This window comes from Rhinoderma darwinii, chromosome 8, assembly GCF_050947455.1.
Source record: "Rhinoderma darwinii isolate aRhiDar2 chromosome 8, aRhiDar2.hap1, whole genome shotgun sequence".
Classification (NCBI taxonomy): domain Eukaryota; kingdom Metazoa; phylum Chordata; class Amphibia; order Anura; family Rhinodermatidae; genus Rhinoderma; species Rhinoderma darwinii.
Genome location: NC_134694.1, coordinates 15178679 through 15205175, shown reverse-complemented (window position 1 = coordinate 15205175; position 26497 = coordinate 15178679). Strand labels below are relative to the sequence as shown.

General features: G+C 42.1%; 1 protein-coding gene across 3 annotated transcripts; it reads left to right on the top strand.

Annotated features, from left to right (window-relative positions):
- The first annotated feature begins 218 nt into the window (after positions 1–218).
- Positions 219–25708, top strand: ST6GALNAC6 (ST6 N-acetylgalactosaminide alpha-2,6-sialyltransferase 6). Of its 3 annotated transcripts, XM_075835259.1 has the most exons (7): positions 219–805; positions 8940–9022; positions 12628–12696; positions 16564–16740; positions 17078–17487; positions 18690–18797; positions 20389–25708. In XM_075835259.1, exons 3-7 carry the CDS (start codon positions 12682–12684, stop codon positions 20585–20587), a joined length of 909 nt encoding a protein of 302 aa, XP_075691374.1. In that variant the 5' UTR covers positions 219–805; positions 8940–9022; positions 12628–12681; the 3' UTR covers positions 20588–25708. The 3 variants fall into 3 exon arrangements, with proteins under 3 accessions (XP_075691374.1, XP_075691375.1, XP_075691376.1); XM_075835260.1 differs by lacking the exon at positions 8940–9022; XM_075835261.1 differs by lacking the exons at positions 8940–9022; positions 12628–12696 and having other exon boundaries at positions 220–805.
- Positions 25709–26497: the final 789 nt, after the last annotated feature.

The following is a 26497-nucleotide window of genomic DNA, read 5'->3' as shown; positions in this document are numbered from 1 at the left end:
CCAAGTTTAAAGAGCAACTGAGATGTACAGTCATCTCTGCAATATAGAAGGCGAAATCGAGAAATCCATATATATGTATATATATATATATATATATATACACACTGTACGTTTATATATCATATATAAGGAGGACAACATTCCCCTCTAAAGCTCTGTAATGATTAAATTATTTCAGCACCAACGTAGAAAGCTGTGGGCACTAGGACCCTGCTGTTGACTTGCTGTTTTCTACTGCTTCCATGTAGCAGCTGCAGACTTTAGCAATCTGCAGAAAGCGGAGAGACCCTCACACAGAAAGAGACCCTTATACACTAAAAGCAATGAGATCGCAGACTCATCAGAAAGCGAGATGCCTGCAATATGACAGACCATCTGCATAGGTGGGTCTAAGAGACAGACCCTCACGTAGAGAAAGACCCTTGTTTCGGATTGGGAGGCCTGGATATAGATAGAGACCCTCAAGCTGGAAGATAGACCCTGATAACAGAAGGAAGAAGGCTATTCTGGGTGAAGGTAAAATGTAATCTTGGACGATAGAAGAGAGGATATCCCAAATGTAGTAGGGTTGGACCCTATGTTGCATACAGGAGGGACCCCCTCTAATACTTAGAGACAGTCTATCCTTGGCTGCTCATAGGTAGATGCATAGGGATGTGTTGCGTGCTGGGAGAGAAGGATTGATCCAAGAAGGGAGTGTGTGGAAGAAAGAGGAATATCGGGACAACCGGCAAGAAGAAATATCCTGACATCAAAGACCAGGCCTGGTGACCAGAGGGGACATCTGAGTGCCCTTATGGCCCCGGTGAGTACAGGGGGAGGGTGGCAGTAGTGGCAGCTGTTCTTATATAATGAGTCCAGATCATTGCCCCTGTATTGTGAGTGGGTGCCGTGATGCCAGCTGGTCACCACTGCCCTCATAAAGCTGTTACAGTATTTGCTGGATGGTGACCGAAATATTCTTCTGCTATGATTTCTAACTGAACATGGTGCTCTGTTGGTCCGTTGGGGTTATAAACATGTGTTGTTTTGGTAGCCTAGTATTACGGGCTTGTATGTTTCTGCGTAGGTACATCAATTCAACCATAGGTGAGTGCATGGAATATGCCAGATGTGCATTGAAAGACAGGGGTTAATTTAAAGTTCTAGAAGAAGGCGCCGTTATAATGTGGTAAATTAGAATAAATTACACTTTAGCCCCTCCACTAGGAGGCTCCACTCAAACAATAAATAATACAGTTTTATGGACACACTCTCTTGTGAAATTTCTTCAGTATCTCTAGGGCCCCGTAGTTAATAATCTCCATTTAAAGGGGTTACTTGATGACAGAGAGAACTTGTAGGTTTCCGAGAGTTCAATCCATAAAATGGAGAATAACTATGCATACGCAACCACCTCTCTATCGAGGAATAGGACCTCTCGTTCTTTGCCGGACCCCCACCAGTCATATCTTTATGACGTGTTTCTGTTGTTGAAAAACCTCTGACATTACTTTATCCTATACGAACACTGAGAATAAGTTTAAAGGGGTTGTACAGGATTAAAAAAAACTAAAAATTCCAAAAACAGCACCAAACCTGTCCATGGATCTGGTATTCCAGCTCACCTCCAGGGTAGGGAATTGGTCTGAGCTGCAACACCACACACAACCTATTGTTGGAAGATAGCAGCCATGTTTTTCTAATCCTGGACAACTGCTTTAACAAACTGAACAGTAAATATCGTTAATTGGCAATCACTTAACCGGTTCAGGACCGTCTACTGTATATTTACGGTGGACGGTCCTAGTCCTTAAAGCCCATGCCATAGTATATCTTTTCACCGCTTCCGTCTCTCGTTTTACAAAAACAGTGCTGAATGGCCACCGCTGCCGCTATCAGTCCGGGTGATCATGTGACTGGTCACATGATCACCGATGTGCCGTTAGTGGGAGGCCCTGCTGGGTCTAACTAGACCCAATAATTACTATAACTGTGCTCATTTCCCTGCTGTGCAAATCCAGTTACAGTGGAAGAACAAAGTTTAAAACAAATAAAATAAAAAAATTAAATTCCCCCAATGGTTGTTTCTGACTTTTGAGGAACAGATCATAATAATAAAAAATAAAAGTAAAAAAAGCAAAAATAAATGAAATAAAAAATACACATAAAATACCCCCTTAAAAAAATGTTCCCCCCTGCCAATTATTGTAACGCTAGCCTTGACCCAATTACCCTAACATAGACATGTAATATATAAAAACTTACGGTGGACAATGATGATCACAAACAAAAAAAGTCTATTTTAGGGTACAACTGTATTATTACCAGAAAAAATTAGCAAAAATGTAAAAAAACATGAAAAACAAAGTATATTTTTTTTACTATTTTTTTTAAAAGGGTAAGCCTACAAGATCTGTGTATAAAAACGATAAAATAAATCTGGATTGTTCAAGAAAAAATGTTGCAAAAATCACATGGCTATCCCCAAAAAATTAAAAAGTTATAGCCGTTTAACTAAATGGTGTCTGGTCCTAAAAAGCTCAAAAAAAACCTGATCCTGAAATGGTTAATAACAATATATCCTATGTGAAGTTTGGTGAGTACTAGAATAACAGACTCTTACTAATTTCCTCCTCAGGACCTCTGCGTTCCTGGGTCCTTTTTCAACATCAAGACTTTTTGGATGGAGCTAACTTTTAATAATAGAAATATGTATGGACGTCTTGAATACGTTAAACTTTATGTAGCTACGGTTAACAGAATCTGTTTCATGGAATTGTGTGAAACAGAAAACTGACGGTCCCCATCCCGATTTCTCATCAAAGGGGCAATATTTTAAATGCAATGATTATAAAAATTCTAGCTGCAATATTAATAGTCGTGCAATAAAATTCGATTAATACTGCACCCTGTGACAAATCTAGTCCTATGCCGGATTATAATAAAAACTAGTCACATTGAGGTCTGGTGAGCAGTTTCTGAACATAAAGAATAGTAGATCAGCCTTAGCTATGTAGCACCCATTCATTAATACCTTTCAGGCGTCCTATGGGGCACAGGAACATCTAGTTCATGACTAGGAGGTTCCTGCGCCCAATAGGAGGCCTGCAGTGGTTACTACATGGGGAGTATATAGATATTTACACTACTTTTATGCTGATCCCCAATTTATTATTAAAGGCTCTGTTCACATCTGGTTCGGAGGTTGTGTCACAGATTTCATCCTAACGTTGGACAACGCGACAAAACTCAGCGGACCCCATTATAATTCAATGAGTTAAATAAGCATGAATTCTTGAAACTCAAGTTACTGATCTAAATTGAGGTAAGTAATAAATAACTATAGTTTGAGCTGCAAGTAAAAAGGAACTCAAGTATCACTCTTCATTGAAGCTCAATTGGCGCAGTTTTCTATATAGCCGGATTCACACGTAGCGTAAACACTGCGGATTTTCTACAGCGGAATCTTTGCTTTTCTGTTGCGGGTTGATTCCATTGAATACAATGGGAGGTCAAACCCGCAACAAACAGCAGATGTTAACTTTTTTTGCCGCAAAAAATCTGCAATTCCGCCGGAAAAATTGCAACTAAAAAAAACCTCTCTGTTCCTACGTCCAGCCCGGTCTCCAGGGATGGCGTTTCATCCCATGTGACTGCTGCAGCCAATCACAGGCTGCAGCAGTCACATGGGATGCAAGTCATACCAGGAGACCGGGCTGCAGGACGTCAGAGGGACGCGTCGCCATTGCTTCGGGATATCTTTTACTTTTTTTTCTACCTGCTATTTTCCGCAGCGGACATTCTGGCCGAGAAACTGCACCACAAAGTGGTGCGGTTTTTCCCACCAGAATTCCCTGTAGCGTCCGGGGTGGATACACTGTGTGCTTTTACGCAGTTTATCCTTGTCATAATAAAAGTTAATTCATTAAAAGTCAAGAATTGGCTTTGTTTTTATACAAAGCTGAAAATCTGAACAAGCAGAGCTGCAGTGTAAAGCACCTAGGAGGGAAAGAGCATTATCCTGAGTCTCTGAAAACATCACACATAAGACAGGTATTATATTTCAAGCTGCCATACACCCAATAGACAATGCAGGTAAGACAGTCACTGATCTTAGCAGTGTGCTAATGGAGACAGATCAGAATTACTAGCAGGTGTCCATTACCAGGAGATGGTGACTTTCATATCCCTCTTAAGACAACAAGTGCTGCATCCGCTTTAAGTAAATGATATTATTACTGTATGACAGTAACATGTTAATACTATAATCCCTATTACCCGGTAGTGTCCCCTGAGAGTTGTCATTGTGGAGAAAATGACTGATGATGAATCGGTTTTTCTCACATGGGAGATATTTATTTAAACTGGAAATTTGGGGGTTATATGAGATAGCTGCATAAAGTTACACAAACCAGAAACATTTAGAATAACCCGACGAGAAACGGTTTAATTAGTTTGCGAGGTTTTTGTTAACGCAGAACCATTTCCCTCCTACAACCACTTTGTCCTGATTTGTCCTTGCCGCTTGTTTTGCATTGTTGGTCAATGCAATCAATGATTTCTCGTTAGGATGATGACTATAAAGGCTACGTGTGCAGTCACTGAGCACTGCCGTCTCCCTCGCAGGCAGCTTTCACTTAAAGGGAATGTATCATTGGAAGATAAAATATTATTTCAATCAGGTTATTATTATATAATGCAACTCAAAAGAGAAAAAAACTGAGAAAGCGCTTCTTAGGGCAATATTTGAAATTTTTAGGATTCTTTAGGAATTCTGCTCACCGATTTGTGTTGCACTTACAGTACAACACCTTAGATCGCTTTGGATGTTTGAAGCTGCCGCCATCTTCCCTCCCTCGACACTTGGGCAGGATGACCGTCTAAGCATTAATGCAGGTTTTTAACTTATATATATATATATATCACTACATTTCCTGTTTTTTGCAACTCACTTGTCAGCTTTGCTGTGTAGACTGGGACAGGATCAGCAGCTCTGCTGGAGGCCTAGATAAGGCAGAATAGCAATACAATGCACACAGATACGGCTCAGTATGCATCTGCTCCGTCACTCATTGGGGGAGGGGGCTGTACTAGAGACTGTAATAGTTTATTGACATTCCTCTGTCAGCCGCCATAAAGCACAAACACTCTGCTACACTGTCTATATAGACTGTGCAGGAATAAAGTGTGTGGCTCCAATATGGCCGACCCAGGGACATTTTTAAAAATAAAATAAATTACTGCAACATATAAAAAAAAAAAAGAACAAACATAATATGACATCACAACGTTACAGATCAAACTGGATTAGTGTGCATTTTCTTAACTATTGCATTATGAAAAGCTAGTAATTTTCTAATATACTTTGTGTTTCAATTCTTCACTGTTTAAAGATCTCTGCTCGCTGTCAGTGAATGAAAAAAACCAAACCTGGTTTATAGCTAGAAGGCTGAATACCTAAAGTGATCATGTCTAACTTATACAGGTGCGCTGCTTATTACAATGTATCAGAGCTCTCTCTTTTTTCAAGCTGTGCACCTGGGTGAGAAGGACTAGGAAAGGACAGGTATTTAGCTTCTGGATGCAAACACAATGATTGTATTTAATGACAGCAAGCAGAGATCTTTAAATGGCAAGGAACTGAAATACAAAATCTATTAAGGCATGTTCAGACATGGTAGAAATTTTCCACTGCAAATGTTGCTGCAAATTTGCAGCAAATATGCGACGAATCTGCAGAAACCTTTGCATATTTGACAGGTAATTTAGACGTTGCGGACATCACTTCGGACTTGCCGCAGATTTCAGGCTTTGCATTGCATGGCATGCAGCGGAATAAAAATTCCGCACCGCAGCCTAAATTCCGCACTGTTATTTTCCGCAACGTCTGAACTAAGTTACTTAAAAGGGTATAGAAATCAATGGAAAAACGGCTGCTGCAGATTTCCAAAGATGACTGTCCGCAGCAATTCCGCCAGGTCTGAAAATACCCTTAGAAATTTGCAGAACTTTTCATTGTGAAATGATTACATTTAAAGTTTTATGGTCATCTAAGTTCGGTTCAGTAGAACCGCAGGGGTCCAAGTGTTGCAGCCATAACAAGTAGGCTAAAATTGGTCTGTATTGTGACCGCGTGAAACCGGACTTATTGTTGATGTTAGCAGAGACACGTTACGGCTGAATTCCTTTTTTATGCTTTTAACATTTGAGCAGAAAAAAATATTTTTTTGTATCCTTTACATTTTTTAAATAGATTTGTTAGATCTGATCATTAGTGGACCACAATTTCAAGGACAGTTTGCAAGTTATCTGCCTCCTACATACAGTCCCCTCATAGGACTAATGAGAATCTCTCTCATGAATGTGCAGTGAAAATATCATTAGTCAGCTCTGCGCTGCGAAAATGCTGGAGAGTTTGAAGTCACAGTTTGAAACCTATTTGTTCCAGACAGAGCGAGTCTTTCAGAACCGCGTGAAAACATGAAGTCAGATATTTGTGGGGGAAGCTTGCCGCTGTGTGTAGGGGACAGGCCATATCCAGTAAACATCCGGTAATTTGACGCACTATTGAATGTTTCTGTTGTTTTTGCTTTTTTTTTTTCCTAATAAAATAATCAAAAAAATAAAAATAAACTTTGTAAAAAGGTAACACATCAGAAAAAAACCTTTAAGATCAAATCAGCAATGGGGCCCATATACTGTTCTTGCACAGGGGCCCTCTGTTTTCAGTGTAGGTCCTTGTTTTAATTCATACTAAATGGGATCTAGGTGGTACCAGACTATTAATTATTCCTGAATACCTAGGTGGTTATGGAAAGTATCGAAAACTAAGAGCTCAATCACATGACAATGGCGGGTGGGCAGACCCTGTACAGCGCCCATTTACAAAGCAACAGTGACCACATTAAAGGGGTAGCTCACCCACAATTTTGAAGGTAGCCACATGATTTCCTACGGTGGGTTCACACTCATTCGGAGTTACATTCAAAGTTTGAGGCAACTTTTGCTGTGGATTTCCATTCCATTTTTTAGTGTGCAGCGCTGGCATAAGCCTCTGGGCAGGTAGCATAGACGAAATACTACAAATGCAAAAGTGAAACCATTCAACAATGCATGCCACGTGTGACCTATTATAGTTGACCAACAATATTTTGGTAGAGGTTGCTGGAAGCATTTATTGCATGAGGCGCAAGTCTGTGCCATTTTCAGCCATGTCAACAAGCAAAACACGGCCATCCGAGTGTAAAGTAGCCCAAAAGTGATGCCCATGACCAAACCATGCTGAAGAATATTAATTACTACTATTAAATACTAGCCACTAGAGATTAGTGAAATCGATTTTACTCTAATCAAATTTGTTACAAAATTTCGCAAATCCGAAACATTTGGGATTCGTACCACACTAATCGCTCAAAATGGTGGCCACCATTTTACAGATCAGGGAAGACTAGAAGAAAGAAAATAAAGTTTACATGACTTTGGACCGCGGCCTGGTGGGCTTCCCCATAATGCCTTTCAGGCAGTCCTCCCTCTAGCACAGCCAATCATGAAGAGTATATGTGTGAGTCACTGATGACTCAGTAAATTACAGTCTTATGAGTCATAGCCACTATAAGGCCCTGTTCACACTGAGTTTTTTGACGAGTTTTTTGACGCGGAAACCGCGCCAAAAAACTCCTCAAAAACCGCCCGAAAATGCCTCCCATTGATTTCAATGGGAGTTGGACGAGTTTTTTTACCGCGAGTAAAAAAAACGCGTCGCAGTAAAAAGAAGTGTCATGACCCAGCTTGAGGCGGTTTCCGCCTCCAAAACCCCATTTCAATCAGTCAGAAAGAGGAAAGAAAAACCTAGAGTGTTTTGATGAGTTTTTGTCAAACCACTGTGCAAAAACCTACTGGAGCAGTTTTTGTAGGAGGAATTTTCATCCTGCAAAAAAACTCAGTGTGAACACAGCCTAAGGGTATGTGCACACGATAGCAGGCTTTTACGTCTGAAATGACAGACTGTTTTCAAGGAGAAAACAGCTGCCTCGTTTCAGCCGTAATTGCTCCTCCTCGCATTTTGCGAGGCTTCTCTGACAGCCGTAAATTTTGAGCTGTGCTTCATTGACTTCAATGAAGAACGGCTCAAATTACGTCTGAAAGAAGTGTCCTGCATATAATGTATATAAGTGTCCCGCACTTCTTTTGACGAGGCTGTATTTTTACGCGTCGTCGTTTGACAGCTGTCAAACGACGAAGCGTAAATGACAGGTCGTCTGCACAGTACGTCGGCAAACCCATTCAAATGAATGGGCAGATGTTTGCCGACGTATTGTAGCCCTATTTTCAGGCGTAAAACGAGGCATAATACGCCTCGTTTACGTCTGAAAATAGGTTGTGTGAACCCAGCCTAAACAGTCTAGCCAGGAAATGCTGCCGCTTTGTGGGGCGAGAGGAGAGAGAGGACGTCAGACAGAGAGTGAGAGATAGTAACACACAGAATACAGAAAAATAATGGATTAGTGTCAGTGAGTGGGTTTCATAGAGAAGAGAATAGTCAGATTTATAATAATTTGATAGGTAGATTTTAGAGTGAGATAGGAGTGAGTCAGTAAGTGTGTTAGTTACTGAGTGCTGATGACGCTATTAATTTCTTACATTAATTTGTGAATCACCAATTTTCATTACATCTTTTACAAATCTTTTTCAATTATATTAATCCTGATGCTGGGAGCACGCCACTGCCTTGTGAAACAGACGTCACGGACAAAACTTCACTCACTGTTTTGCATATATCTAATTGCTAATAATAGTGCCACCATCTGTTTACCCATAGCCATATTTGTGGCTGTCACTTTGACATTATGCTGTCTTGGCGCTAAGCTGAAAAGGGGTTAGATACAGTCGTAGAAGACCTCAGAGTGTCATACACGATTTTTCAGGGCAGTTTACATTGTACTGTAAATTTGTTGCAGATTTTCAGTGTGGGGTCCACATCAAAAATCCACATCCACAATCCACGTCGTGTAAACTCAGCCTAAGAAGATACCAGCACCAGGTAACGTCAGCAGAGCAATCGGTAACTGACTAGTCCTGACCAACAATCCCCCCTTATTTGTGCCTATCCTTCTGGGGTCCTTTTCAGGAGACTTACAAACAATTTTGGAGGGTTACCAATTAAGTCACACAATATATAAATATGGTACCATTGATCTTTTCTGCACCACTTCCACCTATTGTCTGCACCAATTTTTATATAGGTGACATCATGGGCCATAAATTACTGCCAACAGTCAAGAAAGTGGATTTGACCCGATAACCCCCTCCTCAACTGTGCAGCGCTGCACAACCCCCATTTAATAGGGCTGAAAAAACCATACATTTTAGTTGCTGTCACTTATGTCAGTGGAGATGTTATTGATTTACCTTTACTTAGTATTCCTTTACCTCTACTGCTGGTTTGCCGCTCATTAATTTTACAAAGAAAAAATACCCCCCCCCCCCCCAACCTCTTCTCTCTGAATGATCAGACACTACTCTATATCTTATAAACTAGATGCTCAGCATCTCATTCTCTTTCCTTGCTTCATCTCCATTGCTCTCCCACCCACCCTTCCTGTTCCCTCTCGTCGGCTTCGGGAGTGGGGGGTGGGGGGGATGCAGACTTCAAACCTTCTGATTTTGTTACCATAGGAACACATTCAGCTTCTGTTAACACAGTATGGGGCTCTGCAATACAATAAGGAAAGTGTTATAATGAGAGGTGGGAATAGATTACTGCATTGCAGAATTGGGGTGGGAAAGGGTAAATATGAGTAGGCTAACCTGTGGGCTGATGGGGTAAACATCCCTCAGGCCTGGAGTGGTTTAAGAGTGTTTGCAGAATGTTTCATTAGGGCGTACAACTAGCAAATTCTTATTATTGATTACTAATAAATGTAAAAATTATTATTTTTCTCTAAAGAACAGGGCATATTATTATAGGTGAGGTATCTAGAGAGGGGGAGCATTTAGTATAGTTCTCCTTAAAGGGGTATTCCCATCTCAAAGATCATATTTAAATGTGTTCCTTATGTGAAGTTATAAATACCTGCCAATATATTTATTTTTATTTTTTGTTCCGTTCTTGAGATATTGTGTCTGTTGTATCCCAGGTCCCTTTGTGAGCTTACAATCTGTTTCCTATGGATACGACCACCGCCGAGATTCTGATGCGGTGGCCGCACTTGCACAGATGCTACTGAACTGTTTGAGGAGTATGGCCGGTTTCTCGGGAGTGCGCAATTGAAGAGCATGCGCAGTAGCTCCTGACCCGGCCACCTCTCTGCTGCGCTATAGAAGTGAATAGGACGGCTCTCACACATGCGCAGTAGTCAGAGAGCCATCCTATTCAGAAGTTCAGCTAACGTCTGCACATCCCAGCTAAGGCCTCATGCACACTTCCATCACCGTTTTCACAGCCGTTTTCCACGGATCCGTGTGTCCGTTATGGTATCCGTGTACTCTGTGTCTGTTCCGTGTTTCCATTTTAAACTGACGTTGTGCTTCCATTTGGCTTCCATTTTTCACGGATCCGTTTAAAAAACGGAAGGTATTAAACTTCATTTGAACTTGTCACATGTCCCAGGAAACACCCATGGTGATCATGCACCACGCTTATGAGTCTCTCAACATCCATCTTCAGGAATGAATGTGTACTGTAGTCTGTGAACTTTGGCACGCCCTGCCATTGCTAGGGCAAAAGATCCGTCAAAAATGGACGGCACACGGAAGCCTTCCGTGTGCCGTCTGTTTTTTTCACGGATCCATTGACTTCTATGGGCCCCACAGTCACGGAATCACTGACAAAAGTAGGACATGCTCTACTTTTGACGGAACAGAACAACGGATCCGTGAAAATAACGGAAGTGTGCATGGGCCCATTGAAATGAATGGGTCAGTGAAAAAAATAGATAGCCCCCTGAATGAAAAAATGGAAGTGGGTATGAGGCCTTATCTCTATATGCAAATATAGAGAGAATAGTGTGAACTTTACAAAGTAAGTAAAGTAAGCTCATGATGACAGCCCTGATAACGGGCTCTGCTACAGTCATGTCCTCACGGATGTGCAGAGATCAGTTGAAACAGCTGCTGACCGGGAAGTCCACTCCACCAATGTTTATTACCGACATTATTAGGGCTTATTTAGACGAACGTGATATACGCCCGTGCAACAAGCATGATTTTCACGTGCCTCGCACGGACCTATATTACTCTATGGGGCCGTGCAGACTGTCCATGAGTTTCACGCAGCGTGTGTCCGCTGCGTAAAACTCACAACATGTCCGTTATTTGTGCGTTGTTCGCTCATCACGCAGCCATTGAAGTCAATGGGTGCGTGAAAATCACGCGCAGCACACGGAAGCACTTCCGTGGGACGCGCGTGATTCGCGCAACAGCTGTAAAAAGTATGAATGAAAACAGAAAAGCACCACGTGCTTTTCTGTATACAAACATACAAACAGAGTGTCATAATGATGGCGGCTGCGCGAAAATCACGCAGCCACGCATCATACGCGGCTGACACACGGAGCTGTTAAGTACCTTTTGCGCGCGCAAAACTCCGCATTTTTTGCACGCGCAAAAGGCACACGCTCGTGTAAATCCGTCCTTACACTGAAACAGGAGATGGTAATGTTAAGGGAATGGGAAACCTCCTTTACCATTCCTGTTAGAACATATTGGCACAGAATTGTACCCCCTGCTACTGCATGTAGTAATATTCATAGCAGCAGTGTCGGGAGCGCGCGCACACCTACAAGCAGTGCTGTGATAATATCACAGCGCCACTTGCTGGATTTGTACAGAAAATGGGGTCAGTACCGCCCACTAAGTCAGAAAAGCCACTGAGCGAGGAGCAGGACCATGCCATGAAAAAGTGGAAAAGGAGAGGTAAGAAAACATTATGACATGTTTAATAAAAAATTAGTTTTGGGGAAGATAATTTTTAAAAGTGAAGATGGGAATAACCCTTTAAATACCACCAGTAGTGCGCCCCCTCTGGACATATTGGCTAAGCAAAATTCATTCATTTGGCCTGGGGCAATAGAGGCAAACCCTAGCATTGTCATGAGGAATGGCAGTCCTCAGCTAAGGTCAGAGGCATAACTTGAAGCTCCTGGGCCCCAATGCAAAATCTATAACAGGACCCCTACCTACCATATATCATTTATAATACTGGTGTCTTTTTATGCAGCTATGGGGCCCCCATAAGCTTCAGGGCCCGGATGTGACTGATACCTCTGCACCCCCTATATGCTCCTGGTTCAAGTTATCCCATCTCCCTTTATGGGTGTCATGAACCTATAGGCATGGTACCCATCTTGATGGATTAAGCAGCGTTATCAACCAAGGAAATGTGGCAACGGACCCAAAGGTCATGCTGCCTGGCTGTCCTACAAGTCATGGGGGTGAACAAGCTCCATGTCCTCCAATTGGTGGCGCCAACAAACAAACACCCTGTATTGAACATATGACAAATCAGTCTCAATTTCCTGCTGCTATGACGTCCCTTGTATTCAAGTAATACAAAAACATGATTTCTATTATATAAATACTGATGACTTCATCAAGAAGGCTCATTAAATAACCTTATATGTTTATACTATGCATTTTTTTCTGTAGGTGCAAGACGTAAGAAAAGGATAGAGCCTCAATAGAAGTCAATCTGCGTGGGAGATGACTAATACTAGTGTAATACGTCTTTATATTAGCTCATATTCCATCCTGCCCTTGTCCTTTTTATTGTGTACAATTGATATCCGAATAATTATTATTAAGAAATAAATAAAACCGCATGGAAATAGAAGGGGGATGACATTACAGCGCTATGGGGACCATCTGTGAAACAATTCTCCCTTTTTGTTTTTTGTTAACCTTCAAATGTGGACAAAACAACCAATAACTATCAATCATATTAATAAGTAGCACATCGATGGCGATTATTTATGGGTCACTTTGTTGTCTTTTGAGGCCCCTTTTGAGGCCCCTGAAAATCATTCAGAAAAGGGAAAAACATCTTTAATTGTAGGGAATGGGGTACAGAGTACAGACTATGAGGTTTATGTTCCGGTTAAAGAGGTTGTCTCGGACATATGGACATCATAGAGTAGGTAGGGGTCTTCCGCTAGTGACCCCTCTATAAGCCTGAAAGGAGAGCTGCTAACCAGGAGCTACTCTTACTTTGGCAGACCGGGTTCATCCTGGCATTACATAATCAGTCATGTAGTACTACGTTTCTGATGCAACTGCTTCGCAGGGAGATGTACGGTCAGCCAAAACCTGTGGTGATCATTATGTTAACAAGCGGTTGTCTTCATGAGACAACACCACTAAGAAAACAATTCAGAAAAAAAAAAAAAAATGCAAACAGTGCCCCTAGTGGTCAAATGTTCACAGTATAATGTTAGAAAAGAGAACTCAAAACCTTGCTATGTAACAGACATACATTTTTTTCTCCCCCTTTCCCCTTCTTGCGATATTCTACGCATCTACCACATTTTCAACGTTTTCATCCTCCCTTTACGAGTGTCTTTTTGGGTTTTAGTGTCCACCAATCCATGAAGACAGATTTTTTTATTATAATGTACAATATTGTTAAAAATACTGGGTAGGCGCTATATAGCAACCCGCAGTGGCACCCTGCTGTAGACAACCTTGCTTGATTTTGTGTCAGACTATATATCCCTTTAGGTTGTTCCCGCTGCAACCAAGTTGTCGTCAATTGCAACTAGTTTAGGACCCAGCGTTGTGGTCACATTAGATCACACATATTTCCTATAGGGGTGATTGCTCAGATGCCACTTGTGATCATCATCCAAAGTTGCCATGGAGGCATATAGAAATTTGTGAACTATTGAAAAAGTGAGCCTTATAAAAGTCAAGTATAAAAGGTTTCTCTTTCCTTTCATATAGGCATTCCATAATAACCACCCCATATTTGTTTATAACAGAGATTGCTGATGTCTAAGGCTATGTTCACACGGGGTATTTTGCCGAGTTCTCGGCAAAATAGGCCCGAGAACGCCTCCCATTGATTTCAATGGGAGGCGTCGGCGTCTTTTTCCCGCGAGCAGTAAAACTGCCTCGCGGGAAAAAGAAGCGACATGCCCTATCTTCGGGCGCTTCCGCCTCTGACCTCCCATTGACTTCAATGGGAGGCAGGAGAAAGCGTATTTCTCGCTGTTTATGCCCGCGGCGCTCAATGGCCGCGGGCGAAAAACGGCGCGATAATCGCCGTGAAAATCAGCGTGCAGGGAGAGGAATATCTGCCTCAAAGTTCCAAACGGAATTTTGAGGCAGATATTCCTCCCCCAAAATACTCCGTGTGAACATAGCCTTAGGCTGGGTTCACACAGAGTTTTTTGCAGGAGGAAAATCTGCCTCAAAATTCCGTTTACTCTGCGTTTTTCGCCGTTTTTCGCTGCGTTTTTCGTCCGCTGCCATTGAGCGCCGCGGGCATAAAACGCAGCGAAATACGCTTTCTCTGCCTCCCATTGATGTCAATGTGAGGTCAGAGACGTAAATGCCCGAAGATAGGGCATGTCGCTTCTTTTGCCCGCAAGCCGTTTTTTCCGCTCGCGGGAAAAAAGCGCCTCCGCCTCCCATTGAAATCAATAGGAGGCATTTTCGACCATTTTATTGCACGGTTTCCGCGTCCAAAAACTCTGTGTGAATTAAAAGTTATACAATTTTCCAATATACTTTCTTTATCAATTCATAACAATTTTCAAGATCTCGGCTTGTTGTTATTCACTAGGAACATTCATTGTTTACTCCCAGCGGATAAAATTCTGTTCATGGTCATGTGATGGACACACAGGTGCTGGGGTCGTTAGAAGACATCTCTGATACACATACTGTAACGAGCCGTACACCTGTGTCTCCATCACATGACCATGGACAGAATTTTATCCCCTGGAAGTAAACAATGAATGTTCCTACTCAATAACAACAAGCAGAGATATAGAAAGCCATGAGGAATTAATACAGAAAGTATGTTGGAAAATTGTATAACTTAATTATATAAATAATTTGCTGAAACTGGACAACTTCATAAGCTTTTCAGCAAGCCTGCCAATATTGATGGGATCCACTCACAATCTAATGTCTATGGGTCCTGGCAGACCATCTGTCGGAGGAACAGGATGCTACAGGATGGTTTTGATTCAATCCTTTCTCTCAGCACCTGAGATGCCTGGCAGCTTCTTATCATTTCTTCATTGAAATAGAATGCATGTTTGGCCAAACCAAATGGAAAATTGGGACTGATAACTGCTGACAGTAAAGGCCTAATTACACCGGCCGATTTTGGCCGATGCAGCAAGCGCCAATCAATGAGACATTGTTGATCGGCGCTCGCTTGCGCCTGTCACACAGAGCTATGAATGGGGAGGAGCGGTCGTTACTCCGATTGCTCGTCCCCGTACGTTATCATCATGTCGGCAGCGCGTCTCCCTGTTTACACACCAAGATGTGCTGCCGACAACGATATTTAACTTTTTTAAAGCGATACGATCAGCAGATGATTGAATGTTTGCTCGTTCATCTGCTGATCGTTCCCCTGTTTACACAGGACCATTATCGGCAACGAGCATTATATTAACACTCGTCTGCCCGATAATCACCCAGTGTAAAACCCCCTTAATTCTTTGTCATGTTATCCATTATCACTTAGCCATACAACGTCTAAAGGTGCCCATACACATTAGATGAAAGGTCGGTGGGACCGAACCCACTATCTAATGTGTATGGGGGTCTTCCAATTCTTCCCCAACGGCAGATCTCAGGAAAAAGTAGGATTGGGCATGTTGGATTTTAACATGCCCATGTAATGACAGGGTAGGGAGACAGACAGGTGAGCCCTAATCTACCCGCCACTCAGTCCCTGCCTACTTGCAACGACCCGTCCTAAGCGACGGGGTACAACTGGGCGACGGTCCCTACGCTCTGTAAGTGCAAGACAGACAACAGACAAGGGTACACAGAAGCTAGGGAAACGGGGCAGCTGCCCACGGAGACACCTTGAGCAACAAGAGTGGTGAACGAGCCGAGTCAAACCAGGAGAGAACGAAGTACAAAACGCTGAGCAGGAGAGTGGTCAGAAAGCCAAGGACAATAACAAGCAGAGGATGAGTAGTACAAGCAGCAGCAGCAAGCCAGGAAACAAGCATAGAAGAATCACAGGCAAAGGAGGAACAGGAAAGGCAGGTATAAATAGACAGAGGGCGGGAGCTAGCTCCGTCTGGCCAGGCTGTGATAGGCTCTCCCACTCCTAAGCCTGCCATCCTGAGTGGTGGAAGATGGAGTCAGTCTCACAGACATAGGAGCAGGTGCAGACTGATTGCCCACGGGCGTCGACACAGAAGCTGTGTCTGGCAAATCCTTTACAGCACAATTCTTTGTTCCCACAAGATATAAGCTTATTGCTATTTTCCCCAACACAAACACATGCACGCTCAGCCAAGCATACATGTATATGGGGGAGTTGTGAGGAATAGTTATCTAAAGTCTACGGGCAGCTTCACTCTTAACTTTTTTTGTCTGTTCTATTCTCGACAGGGTCGTACTGCTGCCCTCATACTGATCTTTGCCCTTGTAACTTTCCTCATAATTCTGAGTTCTAATAACTATGAGGAACCATTCAACTACAAGGATCTGAAAATCAAACATCACAACCCACCTAATATTAGAAAATGGGGGCTGCAAGATGGTTACATCCCTGTGTCTGGAAACAAGGTGAGATATGAACAGAAACTCCCGTTCTCATTATTGAGTACATAGGGGGATGGAAGATATTTTTGGTGTATGCATCGAGGCTTATTGGCTCTGCATTCAATGGCGGTCCATCCAACAATATCCCTCTGCTATGAAGTTTTTGCAAAAAATATTTAGGCCTCTCTACAGGGATCTGGACAGTCGTCTTCACAGGTGGCTTTACAACCACCACTTATCAGCCGTAATAGCAACATAAATTAATGTAACTGGTCAGAAAATATGTATTTTTCTAACTCGCTTAAAAATGATTTCCAAGTTGTAATACCGTTATTTCACATGACCTCTGATCTCTTTGCAGACTCTTCGCACCAAATGCAACAGTTGTGTTCTGGTCACCAGCTCAAGCCACCTTCTCAATACCGATTTAGGACCTATGATTGATCAGTCAGAGTGCATCATCCGCATGAATGATGCCCCCACCACAGGCTATGAAAAAGATGTGGGTAATAAGACAACTTTCAGAGTGGTCGCACACTCCAGCGTCTATCGAGTACTGCGGCGACCCCAAGAATTCTTGAGCCGTGCTCCAGGTCAGACCCTTATATTTTGGGGGCCTCCAATCAAGATGCAACAGAACAGCAAATCTAATCTGTACCACATTATCCAGCGAGCCAGCTCCGCTTTCCCCAATGTGTCTGCTTTGGTGTTGTCTTCTCGGAACATGGCGCGATTCGATGAACTGTTTCGGTCAGAAACAGGAAGAGACAGGTGAAAAACACGCTAATCATAATGTTAAGGTTACCTTCAAAATTGTATATAATGTATATTTAAGGATCCACTGTCTGCAAAGCTTTTTGTAGATAGGTTGGTTGGGTACATACAGTTATGTTAGCAGTTCCAGTTTTCGTGAACATAGGTGCCCTGGCTGTGTGCCATAGTAACGTCAAAAATACTGAGATCGGAGAGTGATTCCCCTTCTAATCTGTCATTACTTAGCAACGGTGAGTTCACAGTGGGCAGACATATGTGCACCTATAGTATATCATTGTAGTGGGGTCATCTATGAAATTTAAAGGGCCTAGTTACCATCTTATCATCGTATTACTATCCAGAGCTGCATTCACAATTCTGCTTGTTGTCTTTCGAAAAAGTGGTCAACCTTGCGGTCATACACTCGTTTCAGCTTAGCCAAGCTTCGAGTATGCAAAGGGAGTTTTTTTTTTTTACATCAGATGACTGTGCAGTACCTAGTGAAACAACAGTGTAGTCGACTGTGCTATTGATTCCGTCATACAAACGGAAACCTTACGGAATGGAGACAAACGGAAACCATTTGCAATGGATGCATTACCATTGAAATCAATACGGGAAATGATGTGTGGCTGTATACAAAATCACAAACAAAGTTTTGAATTTTATATTTCAAGGTGATAGAAGGAAACCCCCCTTTAATATTCCATATCAGGAAGTTGTGGCAAAACACAGCTTTCTCTTCTGGAGGACCACCGGCATCCATTGATTTCATACAGTGCCGGGTAATGCAATGTTGCAGTTAAAGGGGTAATATGGTTTTAGATAATAAAAGTTATTCATTATGTAATAAAAAGTTATACGATTTTTCAGTATACAGTATTTTCTGAATGAATTTCTCCTGGTTTCTTTTAAGATTTCTGCTCATTGCAGTTGTAGTAGGATTAAAGAGCTCTGTTTTATATTGAGTCGAGGATCTTCATGATCATCACATGACCAGGAGAGAGCTTTATCCCCTGGTAGTCTACAATGCTATAGCAATCTACAATCACTCATAGTCCTTCAAAGCACATTTCTGCCAAATTGCAGCATTATTGTTACCCATTTGAAAGATGAATGGAAAGCCCCTCACCCACCCACATAACATTAATGTAGTTACACAAGTGCACCGAAATTACGGATTGCTTTTAGTGACATCTGTTTTATTATATTTCCCTCAGGGAGAAGTCCCATTCATGGCTGAGCACAGGTTGGTTTACCATGGTTATTGCAGTAGAGCTGTGCAACAAAGTCCACGTATACGGAATGGTGCCCCCCAACTACTGCAGGTAATGAAGGTCTAGAAACGTCAAATAAGCCTTTGATACGTGTTCAGTTTGTTCTATGACCTGGGGATTTCTTTAACTCTGCTCATGGTAGAACAATATGGTAGATGTCAATAAGACGTATGTTTCCTTAGAGTAACTATAGGTCTCCTTGTGCTGTACAAGCCACTACACGGCAGATGTAAACACAGAGTAAGGCCCCATGCACACAACAGCAGATTCATTTCTATGGCTGACGGACACCTTTGTGTATATCTCCGTGCCGTAGAAACCTTCCGTAAAAAATAGGACATGTCCTATTTTTTTTATTTTATGGACCGTGCTCCCATACTTTATAATGGGAGCACGGCCCGCAAATGCGGGTGGCTGTCCGTGGCCGGCCCTGCCCGTACTCATGGACTGTGATTAAGGGCACAGTCGTGTGCATAGGGCCTTACAGTGGTGGAGATTTATACAGGAGAATGTGTGAAAAGACCAGCAGCTTTATAGGGATCAGTCATGTGCGTACAGGGTGGCCGGGACCATTGAAAGGCATGTACTGTATTCTAATAAGTGCGTCCTCTTGGCCGATTGTCCAACAGGGATCTCGCAGTTATCATTCTGACGATCTTCATGTATAGGTGTCTGAATGCAGTTAGTGTGACATGTAACGCAATGATAGCGTAGCGTGAATGTCCTTAAACGCCCCATACCCACATTTTTATGAAAGGAGAAATCCTTTACCCACTTATGGATGCAAAAACACACAATATTTTTTCCATTTTGTCACTACATTATCTGTAACCTTCGGCTATGAAGGCGTGCTGGGAGTTTTGCAACAGTTGGACGGAGCTACATGTTGGTGTAGAGACGTGTTTTTTTCAACTTTCCTAAGCCAAATATCCTTACTCAAATAAATTCATCAGAGTACCCCCAAGGATGAGATCATACACTGTGATGCACCTATTAAAAATATATCGTTTTGTGGAATAAAACTAAATATAATTTGTAATTTTAAACCTCTGTTTACTTTGGTCTTAAGAGTCCAGGGGGCGGTCCTACTCAGTGATATAAATCTATCTAGGTATATACACTTATTGAGTAGGACCGCCCACTGGACTCCTAAGCATAGAAAGACCAAAGGTTTAGATCAACAAAATACTGAATATTTACCCACAAAACTATACATCAATCTGCTCAGCTCCTTCTGCTCTATAACATACCTTCTACATATTGGACTTTATTCTCAACATGACAGGTTCCCTTTAAGATATACTTGCAAATAATTTGTCAAACATGTATAGGGGTTGTAGTAATAGAAACTGGGCCCCCAAGGTCCCTATAGTCCACCCAATAATGCACAACAATGTAATCATGCTAGACATATTTATATTATTATACAAATAATAAATGCAAATGGCATTGGGTGGAGCAGGGGCCAGTATGGATTTTGGATCAGGGCTCGTGACATCTACGTTAGACCTCGATGTCAAAGATCGATACGCTTGCTCCTAGCTCCAAGTGAAGAAAACTATATAGTGTTCACAATTACACTTCATTTTCACTATGATAAAAGAATTTGAGACCTAAAGCTGCTTTTTCTTTCTATTTGCAGTAAACGGCAGCACAAGATGCCATACCACTACTACGAGCCAAGGGGTTCAGATGAGTGCACCACTTACATTCAGAATGAGCGCGGACGAAGAGGCAACCACCACCGCTTTATCACAGAGAAACTGGTTTTTGCTCGCTGGGCATCTGTATATAACATCTCCTTCTCACACCCCGAGTGGTTCAAAGATCCAGACAACTAAATAGTGGTGTTTATGTCTTGTCTGTCCCACTTCACTTGTCTCCCGGTGTGGAATTAAGTCCTCTGCAGCTTTAGACAAAACTGGGTCTAGGAATTACCTAAAAACATGCCGGTACCAGTCCTTTGTGTAGGCTGGTGCATAGGCAAAACATGCAGGTGTGTAAGTAGAGGGCTATGGGAACCTGTGAATATGCCATTACTGTGCCACTGATGGTAGATCGGTATTCAAGGAGTTGCTCTGGACAGAGCCGGTGTTATTATCTATTGTATTATACCACTGTAGAATATGGATCCCACCAGTGTTGAAGGTGCACAGAATTGGGTCTTGAAGGGAACGTGGTAAAAAAATCAGTCTGTGGTCCCCACTTTTTTCCTCTGTGACCCTTACCTTGCCGATATTCCATGCCTGCTGTGATTTTACATGATGGGAGTTGATTGTTTTCAGTCAGACGTAACTGTGTACATTTTGTAGAAACGGCTAATAATACAACATTAATTATAGGATGGAAATAAGGCAGCTATGGGGGATGAGAGCCCGAGACAGTGTTGCTCACTTTGGACCATTAGGTCCTGCTATATGAAAGTTAAATGCAGTGTTAGGCTTAGTACTAGGTCAGGTCTCTCCGAGAACGCTAAATGTTTATGTAGATTCTGGGGTAGACTTTGATGGGCCTTGACAGTCTCTAAGGGGTCTACTCACCGGTCCATACTTGGACTTCCAGGATGACAGATCTTATCTTAGGAATACATTTACCAGGTGACCATGGATTTGTAAAGAGCACATAGAATTTGAGGATATTCAGCAAATACACTTCATTCAGAGATATTCATTTCACGCATCGGTTTAAGCCCAATTCCCTTTAGCTCCATACGTCACAACATGCGTTTCACATAGACATTATGTTATAGCTCAGGTGTCCTCTATTTCACCTTCTTGTGTAGCCTTCAGTTGTTCGCAAGGCCCATTACTTATCTAATGCTCACATAACTGTATTATGTATATCCTATATCTCTGTACCTACTGCAAATTGAAAAACTGAGAGTTATATTTTATATAAATGGTCAAGACAGGTAATGGTTGTATACAGAAATTACAGGTCAGTGGACGCTACATACCAAAGTACGGCTAGTACGCATGGGACATGAACATTGAAAATACAGAACTGTGGTTCACTATGGGGCAGTGGTCTCTGGTGATGCTGGTCATCTGCTTTGCAGTGAATGGGTGTTTCGTACTGTGTCTTTTAATATACATGTCCAAGTTGAATTACGCTTGCTTTTTTATTTAAAAAAAAAGACCAGCTCATGGGGCAATACTTCAGGGGGCATTGTGTTTAGTACCATGGTAAAATACCGAAAGTTTTCACCATACATGGTGAGGTCACCAGGATTAATACTAAATTAAATAGCATTTTACAAGGAATTAGTTGCACATACTTTATAATATATTCTACACAGTCATTTGGTCCCTGAGAGCAGAGAGTGGATGTCGGGCACTGCCGCACTGACCTCCTTACAGTGTCTTCAGGACCAGCTATAAGTGTGTGGTTCGTCCATGGACGCACTGAATATAAACAAACAGCTCAGTGACTACTCCCAAGGACTAAACTGCTATGTCGACTATATTAAAAAAATGGGAGTCAGGGGTGTAACAAGTAACCATGGTAATTCATAGCAAAACTTAGAATGGGGTCCCCCCCACTGAATCCCGACATGAAAGGCTTATTTTGGTCTCTGCGATGTCCCATGTCAGTTCCTCCTTTCCTTAGTCTTCCAGTGATATGTATTCATTTACCCGTTCACTCCAAACATCATCCACCGTTGCAGGTATATATTAGAGAGTTGCACTCTGTCCCAATTTCTGCTTTTGAAATGCCACCAGGATTTCGGAAATTACTTACAATTGGGCCAAGCCACTTGCCACATAACGCAGATTTCATTAATCTTTATTCTAAATTTGTTTCTGCCACAAAATTCATATGTTGTAACTCTTTTTCACATAGATGCGCAATTGCCTGTGTGTAGTTTAGTATAAATAGGATGTCCGGCCCGTGCCAAATAAGTTTTAGCTTTGAGTTTTGTACAGGGGTGTGTATATTTATGGAAGAAGGTTTCTCAGGAAGACAGCAAAAGATATAATTAAACGTAAAGTCAGCGACATATGTGGTGCAGCGTGAATGATCGGTTCATATGTAGTTAGAGGGTTTAAAAGAAGTAGAGAGAGAGAAGTGCAATAAAGTAGTGATCGGGATCAGACATTTTTCTTGACATCCTTTGAGACTATTAGGATCAGTCCCTTTAGTCTTAACTGGCTGCTTACATACAACAGATTGCATCCAACTATACCGCAAATGGGACAAAATGGACTTCAGGGAGTGTCCCTTTAAGAAATCTAACATACAGGAAAACTATAGAGTTGACAACATTTGGCTTTTTACGGTCTTGGGCTGGGAACACACATGCGCTGAGCATTCTGTGGTTCTGCTCCGTCAGAGTAGCAGAGCAATGTAAATACCGGCAGCGTCAGTTCCGTTGTACGACGGGCCCCACTGGCGGCCGACGGAACCCATTGTCTTTAATGGGGTCTGTTGGGTTTCCATCGTGGTATCCGTGGTTTTACCAGAAACAGTAACGCAGCATACTGCGCTATTGTTTCTGATATTTTCATCCGAAATGTGAACAAGGCCTAATCCAGGGCTTCTCAAATCTTTTCTCACAAGCCTATCCATGGTGATGCCAGGGCCTCACCAGCGAATACATACTACTGTGCAGCACCCATATGACCTCCGTAGCAGTGCCAAACAAATACCACCATGCAGCACAAAAACTTGCCTAGTGTTGCCACAATGCAGTGTAAAATATCCCTCACCAGCACCAAACAAATAACACAATGCAGCATTAAATACTCGCTGGCAGCACCAATACCATATCGCAGCACATAATACCTCCCGATCATTACCACCTACCACAATGGAACACAAAGTACATCCCAGCAGTGCCAGCCATACAAATGTCAGCCACATTGCCCTGAGTGTCAGCCACATCGCCCTGAGTGTGAGCCACAATTGCCCTGAGTGTCAGCCACAATTGCCAGCCATAGGAGCCAGCTACATTGCACCTAAAATTGCAAAGCATATTGCCCCATAAGTATAAGCTTCATTGCCCCCATAAGTGCCAGCCACATTGTCCCATAAGTGCCAGGCATAATGCCCCTGTAAATGCTAATCATGTTGCCCAATAAGTGCCAGCCACTTTGTCCCTATGTATGCCAGCTATTTTATTTACCTTTTCTGCTCACTGTCCAACAATAATCTCACGGCACTCAATATTTTTGCTGCTAATCGCGCGTCAAAGATGTTTTATTTGGATCATTTGTTACAGGGTGAAAAACATTGAACATCAATTTTTTTTACAAATTCTCGTTACTCACACATATGACAAATACATTGTTGGGTTAAGTTTGTTGGGTTAAGTTTGACAGAACACCCTAATTATCTGTACCGGATGTTTCTGTCCTCCCAGACCTTCTAAACATATTACAGTATCTCTGTATCAGTGTTTTGGAGCCTGCCTGGAAGCGTATACACTATGTTATGCCTGGTGTAGGGCCTGGAGGGAGCGCATAACACAGGGATTCTCTCTGGTGTTCTGCCTGTGTCATGCCCCGCCCCCTCAGGCCCTGAACTAGACAGAACACAGTGTATACATTTTGTCTGGAGTGTTCCATTTAGAAAATGAAAGCTAGACAACCTTGATTTTATATTTGACCTCCCCTTTTAACTATCTGATATGTCAAATGACAGCATCAGTGATCGCCTTAAATGCTAGAATGAAGGGCCCTACAGTACTCTGCAAAGCCTCTTCCGCTCCGATATTTCCGTTCCGCTGGCCTATGTTGATGGCAGCTCGATGGAATTATACGGAGTTACCTTTGACATAGTTTGAAGATTTGTGCCTCTGCAATCTAAAGACTGGTGTCAGAAGAAGTGGAGGTAGACTTTAAAGGAGTTTTCTTATGATTATTTATCACCGATCGCTTGGATAGGTGATGAATGTCTGATCAGTGGGAATCCGACCGCTTGGACCTCCACCAATCCCGAGAATGGGTGTCACTGAATGCTCTGTGTCAATGAAGTGGTTATGCGCATGTCCCACCACTGCTCCATTCACTTTTTATGGGCCTGCCGGAACTTACTAGAATTAAGGGTATTGCTCATAGCAACCAATCAGATTAAGACTTATTTTTCTAAGGCAGGCTGAAAAATAAAAGCAACAACTTGATTGGTTCCTAACGTCAATCCCTCCCCTTTTTTTTAATTATAAATATGCCCTAATAAAAGACTCATGTATTAAAAAAATTTAGAATAATATATCAAATTTCTTGTTGGCTTATAGGAGCCAATCAGAGTAGGTTTTATGTTTCTAGGGCCCTTAAGAAAATGAAAGTTGGTTTCTGATTGGTTGCTGGCGAGTTGGTGTTACATGAATGATTTATATTATGAATGAAACACACATGAACTTTCAAACAGTCCTACGTTTCGCTGGACTGTCCTGTGCATGGGATTGCAAAGGGGTGTGGCTTATGCATACTCGATTAAGGGGCGTGTCCATGCATTTTGGTGGGCTAAACGGAACAGGGCAGGCCTCGGGGGATTAAAATGTTGGGAGTAATGAATACAAACATGTGATCAGATTGGAGCCTTAATAGCTGCTACAATGGGTCGTCAAAAAGTCGAATAGTTTATTTTATTACTGTATTTTTGAAACACTGGTAAAAAAGGATATATAAACCCGTGCTCTACGTGAGGTACTTTTCTAAAATGAATACGTCAAACTGTGTGAGATGCAGTTGTTTCATGTGATTTTATAAGACCATGGAAAAAATATTATAAAGTTGCTGGGAAATAAGTCAGAAAAATAGAATGAGAAGGATCCTGCCGTAGATTCCATCCATATATCTTGTCCCAAAAATTCTCAGATCTATTAAGGACGTGTGGCATGTCAATGAGTAGATTGCTAAGATACTTTTTAATGGCTAAAACTGTGACAAAAATAAATGCGAAAAATAAATTAAGTGTTGAATTTCACAGAAAAAAATAATAAATCTAATTTTAATATTAAATCTGGTTCTCCTGTTTTTTTTTTAAATGTTGGATTAGATGTTCTTGTATTCCGGGGCAGAAGACACTATGGGGCACATATCCAGGCTCAGTCCGGTCCCAGACACAATTATGGGCCCCTAATAGCACAGGGCCCCAAATGTCCAGCAGAAGACAACCTTATTTGGAGAAACTGGATATAATCACTTGCCACTGGGGTCTATTTTTTATGGGCTGATTCACAAATTACCTATTAAGGTTGGGCCCCACGGAGCGGCATTGTGGATGAAAACCACGCCGGCACGCTGTTCAGCATGGTTGTCATATTGTTTGCTACTGGCCGTATGGTGTTGCGAGTTAAACTGCTGGTTACCTGCAAAATCGTGCGGCCATAAGTGTCTATTCATTAATGACAGCACGATTTTGCCCCAGGATAAATTTTGCACCCGTACCAAGCCCCCAACCCCCTGCTTGTTGCTCGGATGTGCGGGCCCAATTGTGATTGTTAGTCTCAAAGACAACAGAGTTATAATACAGTATTCCATGTATGATAATATACCACTAAATTATACAGTTACCAAATAATATCACTATAGAAGGAAGAAATATCATCATACAATTACTGAGCAAAACCCAGTATACCAAGGCCAATATTACCAATGATACCAATATACATGGGACAAACCATACCGCCACACCATTCTCACATATTACCATTCTATAGTAACTATTCCTGGGCGTTAGTGCGAGGTGTCAGCTGTAATATACAGCTGAAACCCGCAGCGTATGGAGCGGGCTCAGCGCCTGCCCCC